Raw genomic sequence first — 27,998 nt, 5'->3', positions numbered from 1 at the left:
TCCGTGAGGCGGGACGGGCAGCGGCGCCGCGCCCCGCCGGGCACTCGGGACGGGCTCCGGGCGAGAGGGGCGAAGCCCTCGCCAAGCCGGGCAGCGTCGCGGGGTGATGACCCCTCTGTGGAAGGCCGTTCTCTCGGAGAGCCTCCTGGGTAGGTGGCGGCGGTGCCGCCCGAGGGGGCTGGAGGGCTGCGAGGGCCGGCGGTGCCCGCGGCGGGCTGGGCCGGGGCGGGTGAGGCAGCGGGCGGCCCCCTTCAGCCCGCCCGGGAGCGCTGCGGCGGGGCGGCCCGGCAGGGCGTCGCGGGGCTTACCGTACGCCGGGATGGAAAGTTCCTCCGCTGGAAGCAATGGTCACTGCTGGGTGCGCTCTGGGTTCTTTCCCTCTCCTGATGCTGGAGTGCCGCTTGCCCCTCGGTTCAGCGCGGTTCACTGCGGGCTCCCGGGGCAGGTGCCTCCCGGGGCAGGCCCCGGACCCCGGTCCCCCCGCGCTGCACTTGGTGCGTCTCCTGCAAAACGCGGAGAAAAGCGTAGTGCGGTGCTGGCGTGCCTAGGCGAGGTGCCTTCAGGGGAGAGCGGCGCACCGGTGTACTGGAATGATTTCTTTAGCCACCGATCTGTCCTTGAGGAGCCCTGAGACACGGGTGGGCTTAGCCAGCGCCGTCCCCCGGGCAGTCACCCTTGCCTGGGCCGAGCTCCTCGTCCCTGAAGATCAAAGTAGCAACTGCTGACTGAGGGGAGGGACCAGCTGTTTTCTTCTCACCGTTCTATTTCCTAGGAAAATGTGTTTGTTTGACTTGAAATAGCAAATATTTCTTCACAGACAGTGGCTATTGGTACTTGAGCTACTTTCAGTTACATTTGATAGTCTTTATTTGGAAGTTTGTATTTAAGTAATCTCCAGGAAACCGTGCTGTGTCTGTGATGGATTTTTTGGGCTTGTTTGGTGGTTTTTTGTTTTTTTTTTTTAGGCTACATTTCCTGGTCTCTTTACCATGCACTGCCACCGATGATCTATTACTTCCCCCTTCAGACACTGGCACTCACGGGTCTAGAAGTTTTTGCTGTTGCCTTCTTTTCTCCAATATTCTTAATAATTGGCCCTTTCTGGAGATTGGCTAACAACAAGTACATCCTAGCCCTTCTGAGACTGGCTATGGTTGGTAAGTATAACTCACTGTAGTGAGTTACAGTTTTCATCTTGGTATCAAGGTGTAAGAATAAACCTTCCAAATTGCCTAAAAATTAAGATGATTCTGAAAAGAGACACAAATAAGAAGTTCTTGCTGTCCCAAACTCATGCTTTTATTTTTCTCTCAAGCTTTTAGATATAGCCAGAGGAAGGATCTTTTGCATCCTTTTTATTGGTTTTTAGACCGGTACCACATAATTAAAGACAAATCTCATTTCACTTTTATTTCTAGAACCTTTTAAATTAATACAAGTCATGCCCAGTAAGAAAAATGCTTTCAGTATTGCACAGAGATCAGCAGAGCAGGTGGATTTTGTATGGTAGTTCTGTGTCTGTGGCAGTGGGTAGGGATGAGCCTTGTTGAACAGCTTGAGGCTATTGTAAAAGTGATCTGCTTTATAAAAGTAAGCGAAATGTTCTTTTTGGTAGACTTAGTGTGTAAGGCAGCTTTTTTTTTTCAAGTTTTTTTTCTTATTAAATCTATTTATATGCCTGTAGCGTATTGATGGGATTATAGGCTCATCCTAAATGGGTGATGGCTCTCATATTGTCAGTTGCACAGGAAGAAAGTTTGATCTTAAATATAAGATAAAGCTGCCTCACTACACATCCCACATACTCTTCCCTAAACCAAGACTTGCTGGGATTCCCTCATTGGTTTTCAGCTAACTTGTGCAAGTCTTGGCTCTTTTTGATTTTCTGAAAGTTTGTTGGCAGAAGGTTTGGCAGCTACAGCCACATTCAGAAGCAAGTTTTTTCTAAATTTGCAACCCCTGGATGAACTCAGGGGAGCCAAGGGTCTCCCATGCTGCATAGAGGGAAAATGCTGCTGCTCAGTGATGTGTTTCGGAAGTAGCAGTCCCTGGCTTCTCATTTATCAATAAAAGATGATAATCAGATAATCTCTTTCCATATAATTTTCCTCTTTTACTGTTAGAAGACAGAATAGGATCATATTATTTACTTTCCCTTCATGATTTTTTTAAAAAAAGCAATTCTTGTTCTTATTCTCTGGAAGGATACTGGAACTGAGCACAGTTTGTTGACATCATCAGTTTAGCTGAAGAGTAGTTTTACCATGTTCTTTTCTTTTTCTCCTCTGTCCTGGTTTCAGCTGGGATGGAGTTAACAGCACTGTACTAGCTACTAAGAAAGTTAACTCCATCCCAGGACATCCTCTTTCCATCATACCCATCCTAATACTTTCTTGTTGGTTATTTTTAATAAACTTTTCAGTGAGCAGAGTCTTCCATGTCAGCTTCTTATAGCAGTGCTCACTGTATTGCTTTCTACAAGATCTGCTAATTTAGATACTAGTAATGAGTGTAAGAATTTCATATTGCACCCTGCCTTCCTTCAGATTATCAGTAATACAAAATTTGCCATGTTTATTGAAGATTAGTCCTTCAGATATCTGCTGTGTTTACTTTACACTTTACCAAAGGAGATGGAAATCCCTTAAACGTGTGTAATTTTTGTTCTGCTAAGTAAAGAGCAGTGACAGGCCTATAATGGTGTGTAAAGTCTGTTGGTTTATGCCTGTTTGCTTCACCTGCATCACAAGCTCCTGAAGATGTTAACTACAAACAAAAAGCTAGCACCTCCAGTAGTAATCTGGGGAAAGAATATGCTAATAGAGGTGGCCACAGAAGGAGGAGACTGAAGCTGTACACATCCTCAGTCTGGGCTAACCTGAGCATTGCTGTACACAGGTATGATCTCCCCTTCATTCCTGCCTGAACAGGAACTGTCCCCTCAGTGACCATATCCCCCTGCTGTTTCCATCTCCCAAATGCTCTTAATATTGTCCTCCCCTTGGCAAGTCACCACGGTATTCTCTGCCTGTACTTTGTATTCTTCTTACCTGTTGCCCTACAGTGAGCTTTAACATTTGAGGAAGATGCAGGAGCATGTTCCTTGCCCTCTTTGTCTCCAGCAAGTTGTTTAGCAGCCAGCGGTAACTCTCACTCTTCACTTGCTTCCCTGCTGCAGGTTCTTGGGTCATCCAAAAGCCCTTGCACAGGCAAGACTGGGCTTTAGGACTTTCCATACATATCTTTTTACTTGGTTCTCATAACTTCATTCTATCTTTTGAATTATTTCTGTCCTATCACGCTGTGCTGCTGTCTCTCCTGTTCCTCAGTTCTTCCTGCTTTCTTCTTCATAGCCAGACACTTCATCCTTCTTTCTTTTTTTGATCTCTTTCCCTTCTCAGAAAGGCCGTGGCCTTCCTCTGAGGCTTGTTGAACAAAATCAGACAGAACAATCTATCCCATGCATGCTCCACCCCATTCCACTGGAGATACTCAGTCTTCAATTTCACAATCAGAAAATCTGGAAATTTTTCGTGCTTAGCTAAAATCAGAAAATTTAGAGGTTTGAGGGTTTCTTTTTGGTTTTGATGGAAAAGGCTCTTCCCTTATTCATCATCATAATCTTTCTTTTTGCCTTTTCAGGAAGCTTAATTTTCTCTGAAACTTTTGTTTTAATTTCTGTATCCTTTCACACTACTTGATTTTGTGTTCTGTTTAAAAACAAAGGAACAAACCAACAATGAACTACCCCTGTGGTAGTGTCTATTTGAATCTACATCTTCAGACAACATACAGTAAATTTGTTCGTTTGGATAGATATATTTACGTTTAGTTGTACTTGCTCAACAACAAAAGGTGTGTCTACTGTAAGCAGGCAAACCCACGCTAGCTTTAATCTGGCTAGCACAAGTGATGAAAGATTTGAAGAGGCTGAGTTGTGGATTTCAGCACAATTTAGGGACAGAAATTTGTGTGTATTGTATGTGCAACCCCTAAAATCCATAAAGTACATCTTTGCTACACATTGATTTCATTTTACCATCTTTGCCCTAAGCTTTGCATCTTTTACTCTGAGCAGAATGAGCAAATAAATAGTTGGAGGATTCCTAGCATGCATTGCCAGTATCAGCAGCTCCATTTCTGTCCTTCCTTGCTTAATGTCTCTTCAAGTTTGACTCATACTCAATTAGCAAATGGCTGGTAGTAAAATAATGTTGCTTCTGCTGTTTGTCACTGGTCCTGGGCCGGAATTTGCCACACTGGCTGAAGTTATAAGAATGTGTGTGAGCCACAGTCACTTGGGTTGGAAACCTGCTAGCAGAGTTTAAAACTGCTGATAAAGGTGAGGCCTCAGTGCTCTGGGAAATGCTGGAGATGCATGTGCATGGTCTCTTTCAGTGACTGGGAGAGTGACAGTTTCCAGTAACAAGATGACCCAGGCTGCTAATGACCACTTTGAGACCAGATGCTGGGCCGGAGAAGGCCTTGCTCACACCTGCTAAGGCAATTACCTGCTAATCCTTGTGCAACATACGGCGACTGCTCCTTTCCAAAAAGGATATGGCTTTTGCCACAGTGCACTTACCTTTATGGCTTTTGAATTATGTAAGTGCACTGTGGCAAAAGCCATATCCTTTTTGGAAAGGAGCAATCACCATACATAACATTTTATGGCTTTTTGAGTTACATAAGTGTGCTGTGCGCTGCTCAGGAATATCTGTATGTTTAGATATTTTATCCATATATCCCATTTATGGAATCAATGACCACAAGTACTTAAATTAAGGCAATCACTGTATTCTTGGATAGTTACTTCATGTTATGTTTTTCCTGAAAATGGTAACTGCTATAATGTCATATAGACGCGGGTTCTATCCATACCTACTTTTTTTTTTGGTTTGTTTAAAAATGTGTAGTGTCATGTGTTTTCAGATGAATGCTGTAGCCATCCAAATTGCAGACAAGATTGAACTAATGCACAGGAAATCCTTCATACCTGATCTCTATTGTCTATTAAAGCAACCTCTGTATGTGTGTGTTTGTTTGTAGGAAGCTTAGCATCATACCAGGCGCCAAATGCTTTAATTAGGCTATTCATCTTGGCTGCAGGTGTTTCTTCCTCATTGCTGGTTCAAACAGTAACATGGTGGTCAGGAAACAGTTTACAAAGGTATTTTCTTATACTGATGGGTTTGTAACTGACCTTTCTTTATATTAAAAAGGTGGGGTTTTTTTTCTGAGATGATGTGTTTATTTTTCTCAAATGCATCACTATTTCAAAAATGGATCCTTATAGGTTCATCAGGATATGGGGCTTCATGCTAGGCAAGATAATACTCCTTGTTCTTCGCATATGGTATACATCGCTAAACCCAGTCTGGAGCTCACAAGCTGCCAATACTGTCATACTGACAATTGGTTTTATAGCAGCAGTGGAGCGAATTTTTTCAGGTAAGCATAGTACAGCAAAGATGGCAGTTATGAAAACAACCTCATGTATACTTACGTATGTGCCACTGGGTTTTGATTCTTTGGTTTTTTTCCTCAGTACAGTTTGATTTTAGACGTGATGCATGAGCATTGCAGGCTTTAGAAACCATGGGATACTTCCATCTGCCTGTAACATGGCAGAATTGATACCACAATTCATACAAGCTGTAGTAGGTTGGTGTTGGAACTGACAACTAATTGCATTATCAGTAATGTGACAGTAATGCAAACAAAGGCATAACCTAGACCAGTAAAACCAGAATGGGTTATCCTCATTCCAGCATGAAATACCTGTTGTATTTCTATTATTTTCTTAATTCAGTCTGCTCTTTGAGTTTCTCTGCCAGTGTGTATCCTTTGACAAAGAATGGGAGACAGGACAAAGCTATTGAACAGCTGATTGGCAAAATCAGGGGTCCTCAAACTTTTTAACCAGGGGCCCAGCGTGCGGATGCAGTGGCAGGCAGCCATCTGCGGCTGCTTGGTTCCCCCCCCCCCCCCACCCCCCGCGGGGGAGGCAGGGGGGTTCTGTAAATAGCGGGGGCTGGATTGAGGACCCTGGGGGGGCGTATCCAGCCCGCGGGCCGTAGTTTGAGGACCCCTGGGCAAAGTAAACAGAAGTAATTGGAAGAGTGGAGAAGTTGTCCTAGGCGAAATTCGCCTGAGTTCTTGGAGCGTCTGGACAGAGTACACAGCAGTAGGGGCTGGCATAGGCTTAGCACAGTTGAAAACTGTGAAGGTAGTACTGCCAAGGGTTGGGTAGTTAAGGCACCACATGTTAAATGCTCAGAAGTTCTTTCCTTCTCAGTATAACCTGGATGGGATGAATTAATTGGAAGATAAGACCTTATCTGTGTGTAAGTGGGTATAAATTGGCATCATGTGTATTGTTTGTAGACTTGCTTTACATTATGTAAATTAAGCTGAGCTTTCATCATAATTTAGAAAGGGAATCTACTGCAGGAGGTTAGGAAGGGAATCTGTCTTCTTCCTAGGTGACAGAGCAATACATCTATGCAATTAAAGGTGCTGCTTTCTCCTTAGGTGAGAGGGGATCTAAAGCACATGGAAAAAGAAGAGAAGGGAATTAATTTCTGGCTTCTTTGGAAGTGTCAGGTTCTGTTCTTATCAGCGTTTAGAGTTTCAGAGAACAGAATTCTCTGAACAAATTCTGATAACTTTTCTGTGGATTTTCAAAGCCAATTATTTAAATTCCAGTAATATGAGGAATAATCATATGGGCAGGCTGCCATTTTTGTACACTTAAGGTGAGTAGTTTTCCTGACAGACCTAGGAATGTTGTTAATAGATTTTTAGTCATCAGTGTCCACAATTGATAAGATAAGTTTGCTTTTGTGTCTGAGCCAGTAATTTATTGGTAATTTTGTGGTCTTGGCTATTTCTTTTTCTCAGTAACCCTTTCTAATAGGATTTGACAGTTTGCGGAGTTATATTTCTATTCTTATTCTAGGTGGAGACAAGAGGAAACAAGAAGCAAACAAAACTGGTAATGCAATTAGAGAGACTGTTTCCCACCCTCATTGGCTTTTGTCAGGGATTGCTTTTGGCAGCCTCATGTTCCTCACCCTGTGGATATTTGGGGAGGTCTCATTAATTTCTAGATGGGCAGTAAGTGGACACCCACATACAGGTCCAGATCCTAATCCGTATGGGTAAGTGGGTTTTTTATTATTATTATTGAAACGAAACAGTAATCAAAAGCCAGTGCTGTAGTAGGTGACAAATTAAAACTCAACCAGATGATGGTATAAGAATTTACATATAATAAGGTGGGTACAACGTACTTCATGCAGAGGACTTGGGGAGTCATTCTTGCTTTCAGATACCTCTGAACATTGTGTCTATACCAATAAATCTTAAAATTTTCTAATAAAGAATGATTTTTATTTCAGCAATAAAATACTTGATTTGCCACATTGCAAAACTATTTTTAAATTAAGACTGAGGTTCAAGGGCTTATGAATGAAGTACATCTATAATATGTAGTAAATTAATCCAGCAGTTAACTTCAAGAGAGCAAGTGGTAGGAGACAGTGTATGTCAGAGATGCATGCTTGCATATTAAAAAAAAGAAACTTTGTGCAATATTAAAAGATATAGAAGTTTTGGTTAGTAAGAATTTAGTGTTAATGGTGTGTGTCGCTCATCTGGGTTCCAAAAATCTAGAAAGAGACTGGATTACTTATTCTGAGTCAGCTACATGTAGTGGCAAGTGAGGTAGTAAATAATTTGGAATTAGTATACACAAGTGCTACCCAAGACTAATAGCAATGTTAGATGCTCTAGGATCCCCTATTTGACGTGAAGAAAATACTTCTGTTTGGGGTCCTCCCTCGCATTTTCTCTGAGTTCTTTTTGCCTGTGTGCTCAGTATTTCAGTGGAGTGCTTCTGTTGGAATGTAGCTCACACATTATGATAATCTGCCATTATTTTCAACTAGATGTTTTTTACGACCAGTAAAGGGGAGAAAATGTAGCAGGGTGTGAGATAAGGATATTTTGTGCTCAAACTGATCTCTGTTTAAAATAAAAGGATTATTAAATACTACCAAGCATCTTTGTCTGTAAGTCTAGAAATCTCTTTTTCAATGCCAGGTGTTTTTAAAATTACATTAATGTATGATTTCTCTTTCCTTATTGTTGTATTAGAGGTACAGTTCTGTTGGGCCTGGCTCATGGACTGATGCTTTCATTTTGGAGCTGGTCTTCTGTCACCAGTTTTGCCTGGTTTCTTGTAGGTGGGTGCAAATCCTGAGCAGATGTTTTGTTTCTATTACCTTATTCCTTTTACTCAAGCTCTCTGACCCTACACCGTATCTCAGAAAAATCAGCTGCTAATCAAAGCATCTTTTTCTCTGTCACTGACTGTAGTATACACCTCTGACCAGTTGTCTGAGGGTTACAGGCCAAATCTCCAGGCCATGGCAGAGCAGTGTTGCTCTCTTCAGAAGCCCCTGTTGAGGTTCTGTTCCCATGAGTAGCATCTCAGTTCTCACCATCTGCATTGTGCAATCTGTGGTTATGGGGCTGAGGTGACACAAGCCTCTTGATTCTGCAGAAGGCACAACAACTTCTAATTCAATGAACAGTTCACCTGGAGGCAAATTTGCCTCCTGTCTCCTTAGTTGCAAAGATCTCCAGGCAGTAAAATAGTATGAACATTAAAGCAGTTCTGCTGGAGCAATGTATTTGTGAATCAGTCAGCGTACAGTAAGTCTTGGGCGGTGGGAAGAGGGATTCAAGTGCTGGGTCTAGACATCCATCTTCAGGAGGATAGTATAGCTATGCTGTGGAACAAGCTATGCATAGAACAAGTCAGAGGAGATTTCATTCTGCTCTTGAACTGTGGAGAGGTGTGTTTTCCGTACCTTCTCAACATGGATGGATGGATGGGTGCAGTTTGGTTTAATTTGTGGGCTCATCTGAGTGAAATTTAGTGGTATAAACGTTCTTTTAAAAAACCCATAAAACTGCTGCCTTTTTGACCTTAGCTAATAGTAGATGTTCAGATCAAGAAGACAAAGCAGTACTTCCTACAAATGCTTAATAATAAATTGGGACATATCAAAATACAGGGACTAAAGGAGATGATGAGTTGTGTTTTGCTTTTTTCTTGTTCACCTTCTCTTTTGGAGCACTTAAGAGCCAATGCTTTCAAGTAATTTTCCACAACCTTGAAGACAAGAAATTTTGTGCAAACTGAGTTTCTCCTAGTTGGGAAACAAAATAAAATACCAAATACCAGGAAAGTCACAGTAAAGGCATAAGAGTTGGCAATGCTTAGGCCATCAGTTGCCCAAATACCTTTTACCTTTCAGTGCAAGTGTTAGTTTTAAGAAATGTGTGTGGAGATTGTAATGTGAGTATGAGCATTTTATTTTTGAAGTACACACATTGCTAATTTAAAACAAGTTCAGAATGGTTCTTTAGCCGATTCAAGCATTGTATTCTAAAGTGCTCAGAAACTTTATGTATAAGAGTAAAATACTAAAAGTGTTTCTATACATTTGCTATCATGATGTGAAAGTCAGTATTTTCTTAGCTACAATAAAGTTTTAAAATGAAGTTGACCTGTTATAGAAAGTTTCTGTGGCTGTTAACGTTCTGTTTGGGGTCAAATCCCATCACAGTCAATGACAGTGTGGTAAATCAAGGATCTTGCAGCTAGTGAAAGATAATTAGTTGTTTTCCTGCCCATCATACGGTTTTCTAAAGGGAGAGAAGATCAGGGAAAGATGTTTTCTCTTCACATTAACCTGTTTGATTCTTTCTGTATTATGTTAAAGGAGGTTCATAACAGACGTAAGATGTTAATCTCTTCAAAATTGCATCATCCCTCTGTTTTACTGGGAGAGCTCTGTAAAAAGAACTGTTCAGTTTTGGCTCTTGATGTTTCTCTGCTGTCTTTTTGCTGCACTGTTATCAGCTGAATAGGCAATCTGTAAGAGAATGAGATGCTGTGAAAAGTAAGAGGCTGTCTTTGGCTATTGGCAATAGTCCTTCTAGTGATGTGGTTTTCATGCCTGCAAAGCAGTTATATTTCCCCAGACTCTCTTTTTTCCTAGACAGAATGTGAAATAGAAGGTGGCAGATAACACAACTGGCTTTGACTTACCCTATTTTCTATCCCTTTGCAGGTTTAGCATCTTCAGCTGGTCTCCTTTATTTACGCACTTGGAGTGCTGCTGTTGCAGGCAACATTCTTGCTGTCTTTACTATGTGTGTGTGGCCTCAACTGGCTGGACGCTTCGTTAGCTGTCTGCATCCTGGGAAAGCCATGAGTACAGCCATGTTTGCCTATGTTCTTGAATTATTCTTCTGTGTATGGTGTACAGCTTATAAATTTGTACCTGGAGGAATTTATGTTAGAGAAAGCTCCCATCTTCTTTTAGGTACATTTATGACTGTGAACAAATACGAATATGCTTGCTTTAGCCTCAACCAGATGTTTAAGATGTACCTAGTGTATAAATAGCATTTCCAAATGCTTGGCTGCTGTTTGATTTACTATGGTAAGAGTTTCTATGAGAAAATTAGTGAGATGTGAAAAAAATACTTATTTCTTTACTGTTAGAAATAGTTTAAAAAATGTGGTCACAAAATGGAATTCAGTTGAGGGAAAATGACAAAGTGAAAAAATTCTGATAACTCAGTATACAACTGAGGAAAAGATCTTTAGGGTGACTGGTTAACAGATATGGCTGCAATCCAGGGTGTGAATGCACCTGTATGCTAGCTACCTAAGATAGCATTATGGTACCTCAGGTAACAATATAGTGTCCAGAAACTCAGGGGTTTGTGAAGGCTGTGTTACTGGGACTGTAAGATAATTCAGTGCATTATATTGCCCTTCTCTGAGGAGCAAAATGCAGCATCCATCTGATCTAGCTAATCTGCATTTGAGACCTGAGCTTCACTTCCATGTGGCTCTATCTTACGCTTTGTGGATGGATACACCAACATGTCTGGAGGAACAGTCAATAAGACTGCAGTGTCAGGAACATGCAAGCAGGAGAGGAAGAAAAGAAATTGTCAGGTGTTTGCCAATGAGCAAGAATCGAGGTGAACAAATAGAAAGGTTTTAGCAAAATGATGCCTTGATGAAGGTGAGAAGGTGGAAATGAAACCAACCCTTTCTGGTTTTGTCTCCAGAATTATTTTCTTAATAGGTACTAATGTGTTTCAGTAGCATATTTCACTAATTATATTTAAACAATGCCAAACTTTGTCTTGGGCTAAGTGTGTGGCACATTTTAAAATGTTTCACGTTATCTTATATTTTGTTTGGAAAGAGTTAATGAATGCTGTGCTTAGCTTGTTGCTCCAATGGTTTTAGATTTTGTACATGTCTTTGCAACCACATTCTATCACTCCAGTTTCTTACACTCCATATGTGTTTCTTATATTACAGCAATCACATGCAGGGTTTCAATTTGTTATGTTTTGAGGAGAGTTCTTTTATGTTTATTGAAGTTTTCTTTGTTCTGAAAGCACTATGGGGGGTCCGTAGAAACAGTTATCTCAGTTAATTTAATTTTATTTTTTGAAGTTACATGAAGAAACCATGCAGTAGAGGAGTGTCAATGACCCCTGAGTAATGCTGTGACAAAAGAGAAGCTGTTATATAAAATCCCTCTCTGTCACTTTGAAATACACACTTGTGATTAATTCATCTGACATGATGGCTAGAGGGTAACACAGAGATGGCTCTAACTTTCTGGTAAAATGAAAACTTTGAACTGAACCTGCCTCAGCTGATGACACTACATGAATTTATGTTCCATCTGAGAATCCAGTTTCTGTCTTTTTGATGCCATCCCGTTGCTTATCAGATTTGCAGATTATACCATGAGATTGTGTATTTGTTGCTCGCTTTTACCCTTACAGCTTGGCTTTCTGGCAAACTGCTTGTTTTCTTCTGGTTTCTTTCAGGTGCAAGTCCTATTTCTTGCTTTCTCCTCCTGTCCAATATCCTGCCTTTCTCTTGCTGCAGTTTGGGTAGGGAACTGCTCCAGGAAAAGTGACAATGAAAGTAAGATCATTATATTCAAAACTTCTGTGATGCTTCGCTATGATGTAACATAGTGCTGAGGGGTTGGATCCCTGGTCTTTCTTCAACTTTAATGGCTTTGAATTAGCCTTCCTTTGAGCAAATTTTGTGTGTGCCCCCTTCTTCATTGCACTAGACCCATCTTCCCGATTTGCAAACTTTCACTACAACTAATTTAACAAGTAAGGTCAATAAGAAAATACTAAGTAATGGCTATTTCATCTTCAGCTATACCTCTGAAATAAAACGTGGCTTCTATAGTTAATTAACTATGCCATAAAGATACTAAGGATATATACCTTCTCTTATCCAGTTGATTATGCTCCTGCGTTTTCTTTGCTGATAACTGGATCCTTCAGCTCTTAAGGCATGGGAAAAGAGCTTGTACTATTAGTCTGAACTACCTGTTGAAAAGAAAAGATATCATCACAGTGCATTGCAGCAGTTAAAACACTGAAGTCTCTTACTAGCTTTTAAAATGTATTTATAGTGTGTTTAGTTACTCTTTAGAAGCACAGCTGCTTCTGTTGGCTCTGGGGTACAGGAATGTAAGATGCTGCCATGTTAAACTGCCCTCCCAAACTGTTGCAGTCTGCTTACACTGTTTCAGAGAAAACCACTGAGCAATTGTTTTTGTAGTTCCTATATAAAAATGTTGTATCTTGGTGACAGAGCAGTTAATTTGCAAAGATTATAGACATCTACAATCAACAATGTTCAGCATAGTTCAGAGCAGACTTCATAATGTGAAGGAGTCTTTGGCTAGATACTTTTACTGTTAGGTCTGCTATTCAGTCATCAGCACAAAGCAGGCTTAATAAATCTGTTTCAGGTGTGTTAAATCTTAGCAGTAACTTATTTTAAAAACGCACAACCCCACCCCCACCCAAAAAAATAAAGAAAAAACAAACAATATAGTTTAGAACATCATTATTTTTTGTAAAACAGGTGTTCAGTGGTATTTTAAATAATCTTTTAGCTTTGAATTCTTATTGCCGTACTACTATTTTAAACTTTGTTTTGAAGTATTTATCATTAGTGGCATGTTTAATGTCAATAGCTCACTTTGTTGGAAGCAGTGCTTATGTCAACAAGTACAACAATGTAAATTAAAAAATGTTTAAGTGCTGCAGGCATAGTTGAGGTGAATACTGTGACAATCAGTAGGATCTTTTCTATCAATAAATCTCATATTGCCTGCATTACTACATTGAGTATGACATTTATCTGTGTTTGTGCTTTGAACTGTCTGTTGTTGGAGCCATAAAGTTGAATAACACAACAGCTGGGAGTTTATAAATGATGCATTTATGAGCAATGTTTAATATGTTAAAGCTCTATGAAAAAAGTAATGACTTGTATTTTTACAGGATTTATAATGTTATGTATTGGGGTAGACTTTCTAACAGGACCCAAGAAAGACCTTAGCTCTATCTTTGAAGTGAAAAGCCACCAAAAGCCACTATTCAAAAGGAGTAAAAAGTATATTAAACTACGTAAGTATAATTGTACTTCCTTTCTTCCATGAGTCTAGGAATTCTGTCTCAAGAAAAAGAGTAACACGGTGCAGTGTTTTGCTCAGATGTTTTAGATATGTTTTTTTGGTGCTAGCTTTAGAACTGGATTTTTATAGATGTTATTGCCATAGTTTTAGTTTTAATGAGGACATATACTACTGGAGGAGTTGATTCTCTGTGATTACAGTTGAGAGGGAGGCTATTCCCCGTGGACTATGTTAAATGGAGACCAAAAAAAATGAACTGGTGAAAAGAGAAAATGTGAAAATGGATTTGGCATCATTTGTGATTCCATTTTGGTGGTTGAGGAGGAGATCTCTCTGGAACTTAGGATTTATTGCATCTGTATACAAAAGATACAAATGATTTTTCAGCCCATTCGGTATGTTGATTTTTGAAGCAGTTCAGTGTGACACCCTTTATAGGACTGTGCGAGCTGGCTGGCAGTGGGATGGGACTTGGCTGCCCCAGGAGCTGCTGTACAATGTGACACCCCTCCTGTGTGAGGAGGTAGTCCTGCAAAGCCTGTGGTGGCTGACATCACAACACACTTCTGACACCTTACTACACGTACAGACCATGCCTGTCCTCAGGAAACCTTTGACACGTCCTGTCTGTGAACTATGCTTAGGGATCCCCGCTTTCCAGAAGATGTGTATGAGGTCTGCTTTTTTCCTTAGGTTTTGAAAAGAAACTAAAATACTTGAGGTTTTACTGCTTTTTGACTTGTAAACCTCTGGAATCTATCCACATGATGTTTTCAAGTATTTCTCTACAATCATTTGAGCATCACATTTTTTTTCATTGTTAGCTTACTTTTTCTAAGGAAAAAGTCTTATCAGTATTATGAAGTTTGGTAAAGAAAAAAATTGCTAGGCATTAGGGCATGCTGACCCTACAGAGACCAGGATGCTCAAGGTTCACATTTCTGCATCTTTTTTTCCTCTGTGACTTTGGATCAAATCACTTATCATTTGTATACCTCATTTTGCCTCACTTGGATGGCAGAGAAAATAGTGCTTCGCCACTTTTCAGGACTGTTTCTGAAATCTTTATGAAGGTCTTTCCCCTATGTTCTTAGGGGGCCAGAAGAATGTGGGCCCTGAGAGTTTTTGTGTTAGAGGCAACATGAGCACCAATGCAAGTGGCTTGAATATTACTATTCAAACAAATTTCACAGAAGTTGAGTAAATACTTCAGAATACTGTGTGTCACAAAAGCACAGCCCTTGCTTAGCTGATTTTGTGACATTACAACAATAACTCTTTTACTTCCTTGTCAGGCCCAGACTTCTATTGTTTCTCAGCTTCCCCTTTAAGAACCTTTGCATCTTGGAGAGTACAGAATTGCTTGACATTTGCTAATGTCAGCACTGTCTTTCTTCTGGCATCATCCATGGTAAAATGTATTTAAATTTTATACAAAATTGTTCCAGAAAACTTGCATAAAAAGAAATGAAGTAACTGCAGAGGGGTTTGAGCATCAAATTACAAGGTGCCAAACCCTGAGAGCTCTTAAGTGTCTGCTGTGGTTATTTGGAAGGCTACAGGATCAATGGGAAAGCTCTGAATTTGCATTCTGTGAAGCCACAATGCCTTTCCAAGAATGTGTCAACAAAGGACTGTTCTGGAGGTCTGGCAGGGTTCACATCTTTCTGACATCTAAAGGCTTGCAAGTAAACTAAATTTTTTTCCACACACTGTATTTACACAAAATAAAAATGGTATACTACAAATACATATGTGGAACACAGGAAAACACTGGAGGGTTTACATGATGCTCTTATTCATGCCCTATAATGAATTCTTCAACAGGTGTCATTTTTGCATAAATATTCCAAGGAGTTTTGGTATATTCTGTCTGCTCAGCCTGTTGTGTTTTGGAGAATGTAAGTGTATCTGCTCACACAGAGATATTATGTGTGCATATAAATACTCTTTGAGTATGCTGCTTTGGACTGGTGTTGTCACTGGCATGTGTGGAAATCTAAATGTATACGTTTCCCATTCTACAAATAGCCTATACCTTAGCCCGATAGTGTACCCAGTTCTGTTTAACTGCAATAATATTATTTTCTCTTGCTTTAAAAAAACTTTTCTGTGTTCTTATTTTTCAAGTATTGTGGCTGTTCGTTGGCATTGGTTTACTAGGATTGGGTCTACGTTATAAAATTTACCAGAAGAAGTTGGGCCAAGGGGTGAGTACTGTGTTTGTGAAAATGGTAACTTTCAAATACACAGTAAAATGTGCGTGTGATATCTTAGATGTGTTGGTTGGTACTGAAGAAGTCGTTGTACCAGTATCCAAGTATCCAGCAAAACTAATGCAGAAAGTAAGATGGAGAAAGTTTTAATTTGTATATTCATGTTGAACATGGGAAATATCTGGGTCTCTGGAGATTTGTAGTGCTGCTGTGGACGAAAAAAATATTCTGAAAAACTGAGAGATGCTTGCCTTGTCTATTCGATTTGAATGTTACTTTTATAAATGAGTTTGAGTTGTGTTCAAAACCTAACTGTGCAATGCTGTTAACCTGATTCTATATTGGGGAAGTCTGAACAGATAACCTCCTGAGGTTCCTTCCAGCTGAAGGAATTCTATCCTTCTGTATTTATATGCATACCTGAATTGAACCTCTCTGAAAACTTGGTTGACTTACATTAGACTTAGACTAGTTATGGAAATTGGATAAAAATTGTAAAATTCCAGTTTTCTATCTGGCAAGAAATTAGGTATTGCAATTACAGTAACAATTAAGATGATTAATGCTCACAAAGTTTAGCATTTGTATTACTTACAGGTTGTCAGAGTGTGTTGCTTGCCTATTTAGTAATTTTAATTAAAAACTGGAGCTGTTTTGATCACATAAAAATTAACATGTTTCCATTCTATGATTTATATGAGATATATATTTATATGATATATATATTTGATTACTAATATAAAATTGCATTTTTGGTGCAGTTGTTTGCAATTATGAATGAGACTTTTCTTTTGGTGTCAATTCAGAAATAGTCCTTTCAAACTTGCTTTTGACATGTATTCCTCTTGGTATTTGTTTTGTTAGAGAAATCACTGATGACAAATGCAGGAAAAGATGCAGAAAAGGTGATGAGAGAGAAGTAGAAATTTTGTGTGTGTGTGTGTCTGCGTGCCTGCCTGCACATGCATATTCACACATGCACCCAGACATAGACAGTTGGCTTTGTTTTTAGAACTCATCCAGGTTTGTAGTACCTTATAATGTGGAAAAAAGTGGGTAGTTCCTCTTAGAAAATGAGAAAAAATCATATTCTGTGTCATGTTCATTTATTTACTGTTACTTGTAATAATTAATTTTAACTGTGATGACTTTTCACCTCTTGTTAATAGCAGTTTTTTCTCAAAAATACCAGAAGTCTTTTGTAATCCTGACAGCTTTATTAGGAAAATGTATTAGTTAAAACATCTCTTCTTGTGTGTGTTTTATGGCACTATGCATCTGATGTTGTTGACTGCAAAGGTATAATACATAAAAGTCAAATTGTACTTGAGTTTTATTCCATTTATTTTTTTGAGGTTCCAAAAAGAGACTTCTCTGCTATGATCTGGCCTTTTAGATTTGCATATGACAATGAAGGATGGTCTAATTTGGAAGGATCAGCTAATTTGCTTAATCAGACAGGTAATGTTTTTTTTCCACTTCATTTATATTTGAGAGGGTTCATCTGAAGGGACAGAAGCAAGAACACCTGCTGGGTAACTGAGTCCATTCTTGCATTAACACAAGACCCTGTGTCTAGTGGCTTTCTCCTGAATTTGTGAGCTGTTCCAGTGCAATCACTTCTGTTAAAATTCCATTTGCAGAGGTGATATTTTTATTTTTTCAATGTACTTTAAAGAGGTTTCTGGTTGGAGGAAAGACTGTTAATTATTTGGATTTTTTTCTCACGTTGCTGCTGTGTTACTTGTCTATAGAGGAATTCTTTACAGAAATGAAATAATGATCAATATCGTTTTAGAAGTTAATGTTTTTTAACTTCTCTGTGTTTTGGGTTTTTTTTAAGATGTGAAGCATTATATAATTCCTAATGGGTCTGAGATTAAAATGCCCTACACAGGATGTAAAGAGGAGAAACAGACAAGTCTGTTTCCGTCACTGAGCCAGAGCAATGTATAAAAGAAAAATAGTGATTGTAGTTTGATTGAGTTGTTATGATTTTACTGTAAAGAAGGGTGTCTAACCTGTTGCTCATGGACAGGATTTTGGTTGGGAAATTAGCTATAGGAAATGAAGAATTTGGACCTGACTAGTGCTGCTGCAGGGTGCACTGAAAGCAATTGACCAGTGGTGTTTGTAGGTGTTACTTGTTTTCTGCAATACCTATAAAATAGGGAAGACTGGGAGCTGCCACTTTGAGGTTTAAAGCAGACCAGATTAGGAAGCATCCACGCTGCTGTTCCAGCATTTGTGTTCTCCTGTCCTCCTGTGGTGTGAATGCACCACAGGGCTTTCCTGAGCGGCTCAGGCTTGACAGACCTAAGCAGTGGGAAGGCGCTGACACAGGTGCTGCTGGGCAAACCTTGATTTTGTGGCAGAGATACCCAGGAGTCAGTGAAGAGGCAACAGGCTGATTCATGCATTGTTTACTCCATTGTCCCATGACCAAAGGTTCAGAGGGCTGAGCTACACAGGCTGTCTAGCAATAAGAGAAAACAACTGGGACATTTGATGAATTGAAACTTGGGGCATTCGTGTAGATACGTGATTCCATAGCTCATGTCTAGGTATTTATTTAATCTTTGCATATTTACTTATGAAATGTAATTAATGCATTTATTTCTGGTACCTGTAGTTTAAATTCATGAATATTAGAGTGATTACCTGGTCATGTCTATTGAGCATTTCTTTGTGGTAATGAAGTATCACTTCTAAAAGAAGCAATTGGTAAGTCAAAAAGGCAGCAAATTCCAAAATATAAACGAACTAATCTTAATTCCTGATTGCTGGAAACAGTATTCTGGAGTTTTATATTACATGTATATTGTTGTATAAAATAGCACATTAACATTTTTTTTTAATTATTTTTATTTTTCAAATTAACTTTCAGGAAATGGCATTAATGCATTCAGAGTTAAGCTGGAGAGTTAAACAATTTGTTTGCTAAAGAAGAGTAGCTGATTTTGAGAGTCACAGAGAAAAGTGTGGCTAACTTCTTCAGCATATGGGTTATTCTTAGAGGTGTGGTCGAGTGCATTCCATGGGCTCATCTCTCTATTGGAATAGTGAAGATGCAATATGTCTGTTGTGACAGGAACTCCTGTCTGCCCTGAAGGGAACCAACATCAACCCCTCTCAATGGTTTCCGTCATTGTTTATGTGGCCAGCGTGTATGGTAATGATGTAGAAGCAAAAATCTGGGAATCCACTTAAAAGTACTCTGAGCTACTGTTTTCCCTGGTAGCATTGCTTTCATAGTGCTAAATAAGACATTTCAAAAGAAAAAAAAAATTGTGGCAAGAGTGATGCTGGATAGAGTGGTCTTAATTCCTTATAGAAGGGCTGCGGATGAAGTGGTGACTTGATCTGCCTTCTGGAGTAGGAGAGCATTCCAAGGGGGGCATAATCACAGCAAGAAGGGAGCACTTGCTGTGGCTGCAGCCATACTGACCTGCTATGCAAGCTGAGCCTGGATGGTTCAGCCAGCCTGTGGCCAGCTTGCAGACTCCCACCTTCCTTCAGGCATGGGCAGGTCTTTCTTAGCTGCCAGTTCCTTGGGGGACTGCATAGCTCTTCCCATATCCTGCAGCTAAAATATAGGGGAACCTGTCGTGTTGTTCTGACAAAACCACACCTGAGCATGTAAACAGGGAGGGACCACAGTGCTCTGAGAAAGTGAGGTGGCTGTGGATTGTCAGCAGTTCGCTAGAGCTGTGAGCCCTTCTGTTACCATGCCTGGGGGCTGACACTAGGTTGCTATCAGCTGATTAATTGTTTTGGCAGCAGCAGCCTGCTCCCTCTTGCACAGGACCCTTTGGAGCAGAATAGGATTTGGTGGATGAAAGTGAGTACAGATGTGCTGTGTAGCGCTTGTTCATCAACTTGAAAGCAGTAGACTCACTACTGTTAATCTGTGTATGCATGTTACGTCTAATGCTTTTGAAATAGTTTGTATGAGGTACATGCAGGCCAACTGTACTGTGCAGTCTCATGCATGGCTGGCTATGCACTGTAGGAAGGAGCTATGGCAACAAAACACTATGGATCTCTTCATCAGAGGCTGTATAGCCTACAGTGACCAAAAGTTTGGGCGTGACTCTGTTGCCAGTGTTAAGATTTGCCCTGATTGACTCCTGAAGCACTTGGGTCCATCCCTGTGTAATTAAAAGGGAAATGATGACATTATGTAGTCATTTATAAATCAGATTTATAGGTCACAATTATAAATTTGGAAATATTTTTTTATTCCCCATTTTAGATGCAGATCTTATCACTATTATAGAGAGTGATGCCTCTAAACCATTTATTGGGAACAACGATCCAGCAATGTGGCTAGGAGAAAGGCTAGGATTTTACACAGATTTTGGCCCGAGCACAAGAGATCACACTTGGGGGTGAGTAATCTTTGCATGCACAGTGACGGTAAATAAATGTAAATACACTACCCAATACTAACTCCACTAGAATGTGGGCAAAGAATAATTGGAATCATAATCACTGTAATCACGTGTTGAAGCTTGTCTTTAAGACCACACTTTGATTCCTTAGCGTTACAGTGCAATGACATTTTTTTGTTGTTAAAAATGATCAGGTTTTGGTGCCTGCCCTGTGAGCTACTTTGGCTTTGACGATGCAGAGAATGGCATCCTGCCCCTTAACGTACAGATTTGGAAGTCTGGCATTCTAAGTACTATCTGATTCCCTTTTCCATTATTTTATTCTGGGCTATGAGAACTTTAGATTTCAGGCTTAAAAATGTGACAGCAGTTGGAAAATGTTACTGCACTTGAGTTATTAGAAATTTTGAATTAATTACAGACAGCTTGGGCTGTCTAGTGGGAAATGGGCATAGAAAGGTGCATGTCTGATTTTACTTTAATGCTTGACCAACTACCAGTTATGTGTCTTTGAATATCTTTGCCCTCTGGGAAGTAGTGGCTTATGATGTGGCTTTTTTTTTCAGGGGGATATGCAGATGTCTGTGACAGATGGAACTTCCTAGTGATGTTGCAATGGCTTTTTAATTTTTGCCATATGTGAGGGGAATTTAGTAACTTTCCTCCTCCAGAGCCTGTGTCTTTAAGTGATACAGAATAGGGCAGAAAAGTCATTCTCTGAAATTTTCTTTGATGTGTTTTGGAAAACCCAATGAAAAATTGTTCTAGGGTTGATTCCGAACATAAGCTGAAAGAATGAGAAGTCTCCTACTTTAAAGATGGATTTCTACTTGCATCTACTTCTAATAAAATAAATTTTAATTACTGGTAGTATACAATTCTGTTTTGTCTGAGGTTGCAGATTTTGAAAGGGTCAGTGTAAAAATTCATGTATACAGAATGGTATTTCTTAGTTTAGGAATGAATTTGATAATGCATTTTTAGACATGTACTTAAGTAATATTTTAGAGGAAAACCTAAATTCAGAAAAATCTGCTAGAGATGGTTTGTCAGTTTAGTGGCCATTAGTCTTCTGCTCACATTTATCTGCTTAGTTCACTCTTGTGAAGTTTATGAACTGCAAAATGTAACTGTTTCTCTCCTCTCATGTAGGATTATGGTGCTATCGAGGTATCCAATTGTAAAATCTACCCATCACCTCCTTCCGTCTCCAGAGGGGGAGATTGCACCTGCCATCTCCTTGACTGTCAACTTCACTGGGAAACTGATTGATTTTGTTGTTGCCCACTTTGGAAATGAAGAGTGTGTATTTTATTTATCGTTACATATGTCATGCGAAGTTGCGTAATGTAATTTTAATTTGTGAACTTCTGGGATTTCTTTTGTACATTTTAAAATCTGCTGCTGTAATACTGGTTCTAACAAGGCACATTGGAGGAAATATTATGACAAAGCTACTGGTGTAAAATTTTGAAGCGTTTTTAAAAGGGGACAGATGTGTCACACAAAACTCAGCTGACCCTAATATCTGAGTTACTAGAGATATAAAGGTATAGTTTTCTAAACCACAACAAGTAATACGTCTACAGATATATCTCAGTGCAGGATAGCATCCTTCTGACTTTCTGCATGTGGAATAGATCTATTATATTCCACAATAAGTGCAGATACTTAATGAACATCAATGATGCTATCTATCTTTAAAATCAAAAGTAACAATTCTGAAACCTCCAAGACGGGACAGTGTTGAAACAGCAATACACGTATCTATTTAGTGTCCTTCTGACTCTATGACTGGAAATAGGAAAGCTGATCTCTGGATTCTGAAAGAAAGAATTATACCAATAACTCAAATATGTGATGGAAAAGATTAAGGTATATATTTTAATTCTTTACTTTGAAACAACATCTTGAGTATTTTATGTGTAATGAATATTAATAAGGCATAGTTTTGTGATTGTCCATGTAGCTGTATTTTCTGGGTTTTTTTGCTGCAGTGTTAAGTATTTTTGTGGTTATGTAGTAAGATTCAGATTTTTAAAAAATATTTGTTATAATTCATGAAGAGGCAAATTTATGGATTGGGTGCAGTGTATAATACACAAAGGAGCTGCTCAGAAAGCCATAGGAATTATCATTATCCCATACTGAGCTTCCCCATTTCCTTCCCCTGTGCAAAAGCTGTGCTCCAAGCATGCTAAGTGTTACAGGTTTCTGTTTTACTAAACACATACAGTTGTCAGAAACTACTCCAAAATTTGAACTCTAGAAAGGAATTTCTTTCTGTGCCTTACACAGATGGTTAGATTTGCCTCTTTGAGAAGCTGTTTGTCAAAGTAGAAGAAAATAACACTGTTTTCCCCCCTCAGAGAGGAGTGAGATAAAGACTAAGGAGAAAATAGGAGGAGACACATGAGAAACAAGTGCAAATTGCATTGTGTTTTGAGGTGAATGAATCTGTAATTGAATGTCACACACAACTGCTTGTTTTTCATCTTTTTCAATCTGCTGCTTAGGATGACGTAAACTACAGAATACAGGATAACTAGGAATTTTTTTGAAGACTTTTAAATGTGGGAATATAACAATGCCTGTGTCATTTAAAAGAACCCATTTTCTGATGTGGTGTAGTTCTGGATAGAGCAGCTAGCTGAGCAGGCTATTTCACATATACCTAGGTCAGGCTTCTGTTTAAATGGTGAGGTTTTTTGCTCTCATGTCTGTGTGCTCTTTCTCCCTAATGCATTTGCTTCAGTCAGAAGTACTGCTATTCAGAAAGCATAGCAGCATTTAAGTTCATGTCTCCTTTTGGGATTAAAGATTCCAAAACCAACTTCCTGTCTCTATAAAATTTAGCCCAGTTTACCAGAATGTAGAAGAGAACATGCTTTACCCAACTGTTCAAAGTTGTTAACGTGAAGAATCATAGAAAGACAACTATCTTTATGACAAATCCAAGGACAGGGAATGGGACCCAGTGCAGTATTTTACCAGGCTCCACTTAGGCTATCACTTATAGTCATGCTGGAACTGTTGTGTAGATCTTGTTAAAGAGATGCAGAATACCTGCCAAATGTCATTAAGCGTTAATGGGATGACATAGGTCTTAAGTTATATTTCCTAAATTATGTGACCCAGACTTTAAGCCTATATTCATCATAAAGGTTTTGTTAGCATGGGAGTTCTTTGTTATGCACCTTGCTGTGCAAGCACAGTTGAATTTCAAGTGCAGGCAGAGACAAAGCCTCAGATAACCAAAACACTTACGTTCACATTTCTTAGTGATGAGATCGGTATTAAAAACAAAACAGTAATAGAAAAAAATCGTTCCTATAATGGTTAGAAAGAGAACCTTAATTACATCTACCATGACCATGTGGCTTTTATCAAACAGTGATCATTTTGAGTCAGTGAGCTTTTCTGTAAGCTTTCATGCTCTTTAATACTGAGCAATAAAAGAGGTACCAGATTAATTTGAGGTTTACTGTTTTATAGCTCAAAGATTCTGAGCTGAAATGTATATATGTTACAGTCTTTTCTCTTTCTTTCAGAGAGGACTTGGACAGAAAACTCCAGGCTATAGCTGTTTCAAACCTATTGAAGACTAGCTCTAAGCAAGTTGTGTTTCTAGGATATATCACTTCAGCTCCTGGATCCAGAGATTATACTGAATTAATAGAAAATGGAAACGTCCAGGTAAGGTAAAAGCACTGCTTCTTTTAGCAGACTGAGATAATATATATTTGAAACATTCGGCTTTCAAAGTAGTAACTTGGAAATAGATGTATAAGAAAATACATGCACATTTTCAAATAAAATCTTCAGCTACCTCATGACGTGTTATAGAGAAGGTGGAGTTACAGAGTGAAAGAACGAGAAGCAATGGGCAAGAGTTGCCACGAGGGAAATGCCAGTGAGACAGCAAAAGAAAAACATAATGATACCGAAGTTAGGGTTGTCAAGCATTAGAACAGAGAAACTGTGACATCTCCATCCTTGGAGATGTTCAAAAGTTGGCTGCATAAGGTCCTGGGCAAGTTACTTTGATTGGGAGAAGGTGACCTTCAGACATCCCTTCAACCTCTAATTCTGTGATTCTTCTGTATTAAAACTGAGTTCTGCAGTTTGGTTTTTTGTTACATGTTAAAAAGTTGTCTGATTTGTCTGTGTCTAACGGTGGTTTTTTTCTTTCTACCTTATTACAATGTTTTAGGCAAAACATTTTTCTGCAGCAGGTTTACACATTGGTTCCTTTACTGATTTAAAGCCTACCTGTAAGGAAGGCTTGCCTTACTTTTTGGAATTTTTTTCCCCCTTTCACTCATAGGATATTGACAGTACAGATCATGACAGATGGTGTAGCTATATTATGTATCGTGGCGTAATAAGGTATGTTAAAGTGGATCATTTATTCATTGGTTTTAAATATCTTTATATGATAATCTATTTTACACCCTTCTGTAGGTAATAGTGGAAGAGTCTTATATCCCTAAACAATTACGTATGGAAAGTTAGATATATCATGAAGTAATGTGAAACATTGATCTTAGGATGAATTGGTGTATTTCTGAATATAATTTACAAAGACAGTATCACAGGTTTCATCCTTCTGCGTCAAAAGCCTTCAGGTCTAATCTGCTTTGGTAACATAAAACTACTTTTTTCCAAAGCCCTGGCTTTGCATCTTCATTCTAAAACGTCAAGGCTAAGCTCTAATTCGTATGTGACACAGAAGATACAAATTTTGAACTATGATTGTAGGGTTTGTTGAAGTAAAATGCTGATCTAATCCAGCCAAGCTTTACACTGGATTTGATGGAAACTTTAACTGTGTAAGCCCATATTGAAGGACTTTCCTCTGCTGCGACCTATGCACACCATATCTTTTAATACCAAGTTGCTTGTAAATCATTCTCATGGTGATGTATGTACCAGAAAGGAATTCAGCTTATTTGGAATAAACTATGCAAATTCTGCAGTATTCACAGGAGTAAAACCAGTAAACTAGATGGCTTAAGTAACAGTCTCAAGTAACAGTATTGAGAGAAAAAAGAAAAAAAAGGCAACAGAAAACACAACAAAATCCTTATTTGCAATCTAATTTTTCTAATTACTCCTTCTATTGATGCTTGAGCTCCTTTCTTGAATTTCAAAATCTTTTCAGTGAAAAAAGGTGGTGAGCTTATACCAGTATGCACATTCTAAAGCTGTTGTTTTAAAAGTAGGTTTCTAGATGTAGAACTTATTTTTGTGTCAAACGCTTGCGCTTTCTTAGTTTTTCCACTTGTGACGTTGTTATGATGCTTATGTTTGTAGAGCACTTTAAAGTTTTTTGAAGGTGAGATTCACAGTAATGGAAAGTTAAGTTGATAGTTAAATAACTCTTGAAAGTGACATGAATTAAGAATGTGGTGAAATTCCCTTGAGTTATTTCTTCAAACTAACTCTTCTTGTATTGGACAGGTTGGGCTATGCCCGCATATCTCATGCTGGTTTAAGTGATTCAGAAGTCCAGATGGCCAAATTTAGGATCCCAGATCACTTGGATAGCTATGTTGACAATGACAAAATTGTCACTGATCCCAGCCAGGTTCCCGAAGACATTCGTTTCAATCCCAGGTCAGTGTATCTCATAAGAAATTGAGGGGATGATGTACATGATGTCTTGTGAAAGAGAAGTCTAGGAACAAAATTCCTCTTAAAGTGGGAGGCACTAGTCAGTACCAAACTGAGCAGAAGATTAGGAGGCAAGAAATTCTGATTTGTCGTTCCATTTTTTTTACTGACTTGGTATATATGCCTTGGGAAAATCAGTCTGCTGTGTCGTAGCATAAATTGAAGGTAATGCTTATTTCACCTAGGTGATTAATTTCTGAGATCATTTGATAGTGATGTTTGCCAAGTGGTGTGGTGACTCATTTTATGGATGATGAGAGATCTCCCATGTTTCTTAGCACTTCTGAGGATTGGGGTCTTAATACACTGGTACTTAGAACACAAAATACAATATACACATTAAATATTCTTTGCATAAGCATTTTAAAAGATACAATATTACTAGAGCAAAATTTCAGGAGAACACCTGAGGCAGTATGTTACATATGTCAAGAAGAAAAAAGGGCTACGTTTTTACATAAAAGATTATTTATTTCTAGAGTGCTGTCATTTTCCCTCTGGTATTGCATAAGGAAAAGAAATATGAAGAAAAGTATTTATTCTGGACTGAGTATCAGTGAAAAAGTCATGAAGTTTGAGATAAATGTTGCCACAGAGAGACAATTTCCAGCAATGACATTTTTACTACTTCTAACATTCATAATACAGAATATATTAATTTCTTACATACACCTAATGGTTGAGCTTACTCACTTTTCATTTACCACTCAGTCACTGGCTTCCTGTCTAAGCAGGAATTTGGCCAGTCTTTCTCCCATGCTGAAACTTGCCTGAAGTTAGCATTCACATTCAGATTTTTCTCAGTTGATTTCAGCGCAGAATATTCTTCTTGTCCTAATTTCTTTTATGTCTGCCTCTAAGCAGAAAATGTATACCCTTGAGGAATAAGTTTAACTTTTTCCAGTTAACTATAGTTCTTTTGAAATAGAATGGCACTGCTCTTAGATGTTATTTGGCACTGATATTTTGAATAAGTACTACATTTTACTTCTGAAAAATCTACCAGAATAGTCAGTAGTCCAAAACTTTGATTTAAACATGGCATGAAAAATTACAATTTTCATCATAATTTTCAAAAATAAAATGTGCAATATTAACAATAGGGTTGACTACTTGGATACTGTGGGGGGTTACATTGTATCTCCAGTGAAGTCGCTAGGAAAAACTTAGGGCATAGGATTTGACTACATAAATGCACACTCACCTTTGTCAGCTAGAGTTACATTTATAGAGTACCTATGGCATTAATTCCATCAATGTAATGAAATGTCTCCATTATAGTCAAAGGCCTCTAGTTAGTAATAATACATAGATTATGATTTATATTTAAATAGGGTTGTGGCCTGTTTCTGAAATAAACTATCTAGAACATTCAGAAGAAGTGTTAAATAAATCATACACTTATTACAGTATAATTGCAGGAGTTAAATCATGTTGTAATGGTTTTGCTTTGTTGAATATTTTTTTTAGGTTTGGCTCTTATAAAGATGGACATAATTATGAGCATATTCATCACTTCCATATGAGCACTCCTAAATATTTTAAACAGACAAATTAGAATGAGAAAATAACATATTGCTGGAACCAACAAGAAAGGTTTGTTGCTTGAAATTGAACTGGCAGCCAAAAAGACTACATTGTTTAAGGGCGAGCAACTCCCATGGTGCATAACACTGCAACTGTCTAATAGTCGGTGGCTTTAATGACTTGTCGTCACTGTGAGAGGGGGAAGACACGTGTGTTTTGATAAACTGGTATCTACCTGGGCCAGATACCTGCTTTGTATGCAGCAAAGCAAGGGTGGGAACTTGCTTTGACAATAACTTCAACTTTTTTGAAGGTATTCTATATTGTGCTGTTTCAGAGCTGAATGTACCTATCCACTTTTTCTTTCGAGTCAGGTATGACCCCTTTCCTTTTCTGGGAGCTCAATGGGACAATCATGAGCAAGGAATTTCAGCTGACTTCCACACTTTTTTGATGACGGAGGCAAAGCAAAATAATGTGCTAGTGTATAGGTAAACAGTTGATATGTGCTGTAGGTAAACAGTTGATACGTGTTGTAGTCCTGCTGCTGTTGCAATAAAAAGTTTGGCCTTTCCAAAACAGGAATGAGACTAGTGTGTTTTTTATTTGGGAGATATGTA

General features: G+C 38.8%; 1 protein-coding gene across 2 annotated transcripts; it reads left to right on the top strand.

Moving 5' to 3' along the window:
- The first annotated feature begins 7 nt into the window (after positions 1-7).
- CWH43 (cell wall biogenesis 43 C-terminal homolog) lies at positions 8-27,965 on the top strand. 2 transcript variants are annotated; one of them, XM_056326749.1, is made up of 17 exons: positions 8-149; positions 966-1,157; positions 5,050-5,170; positions 5,297-5,451; positions 6,962-7,163; positions 8,161-8,249; positions 10,149-10,403; positions 13,432-13,557; positions 15,696-15,775; positions 17,137-17,242; positions 20,037-20,172; positions 21,328-21,477; positions 23,727-23,871; positions 24,503-24,564; positions 25,639-25,794; positions 27,322-27,447; positions 27,753-27,965. In XM_056326749.1, the coding sequence occupies exons 1-16, from the start codon at positions 107-109 to the stop codon at positions 27,407-27,409; spliced, it is 2,106 nt and encodes a 701-aa protein (XP_056182724.1). In that variant the 5' UTR covers positions 8-106; the 3' UTR covers positions 27,410-27,447; positions 27,753-27,965. The 2 variants fall into 2 exon arrangements, with proteins under 2 accessions (XP_056182724.1, XP_056182723.1); XM_056326748.1 differs by having other exon boundaries at positions 27,322-27,965.
- Positions 27,966-27,998: the final 33 nt, after the last annotated feature.

This window comes from Falco biarmicus, chromosome 1, assembly GCF_023638135.1.
Source record: "Falco biarmicus isolate bFalBia1 chromosome 1, bFalBia1.pri, whole genome shotgun sequence".
Lineage (NCBI taxonomy): Eukaryota > Metazoa > Chordata > Aves > Falconiformes > Falconidae > Falco > Falco biarmicus.
Note: the sequence above shows the minus strand (reverse complement) of the source record. Positions and strands in the feature narration are given on the sequence as shown.

Coding starts and splice junctions, on each gene's coding strand:
- CWH43 (XM_056326749.1), top strand. CDS start 107: ATGACCCCTCTGTGGAAGGCCGTTCTCTCGGAGAGCCTCCTGG. Junction 5,171..5,296: donor TCAGGAAACAGTTTACAAAG/GTATTTTCTTAT, acceptor GGATCCTTATAG/GTTCATCAGGATATGGGGCT. Junction 25,795..27,321: donor GACATTCGTTTCAATCCCAG/GTCAGTGTATCT, acceptor TATTTTTTTTAG/GTTTGGCTCTTATAAAGATG.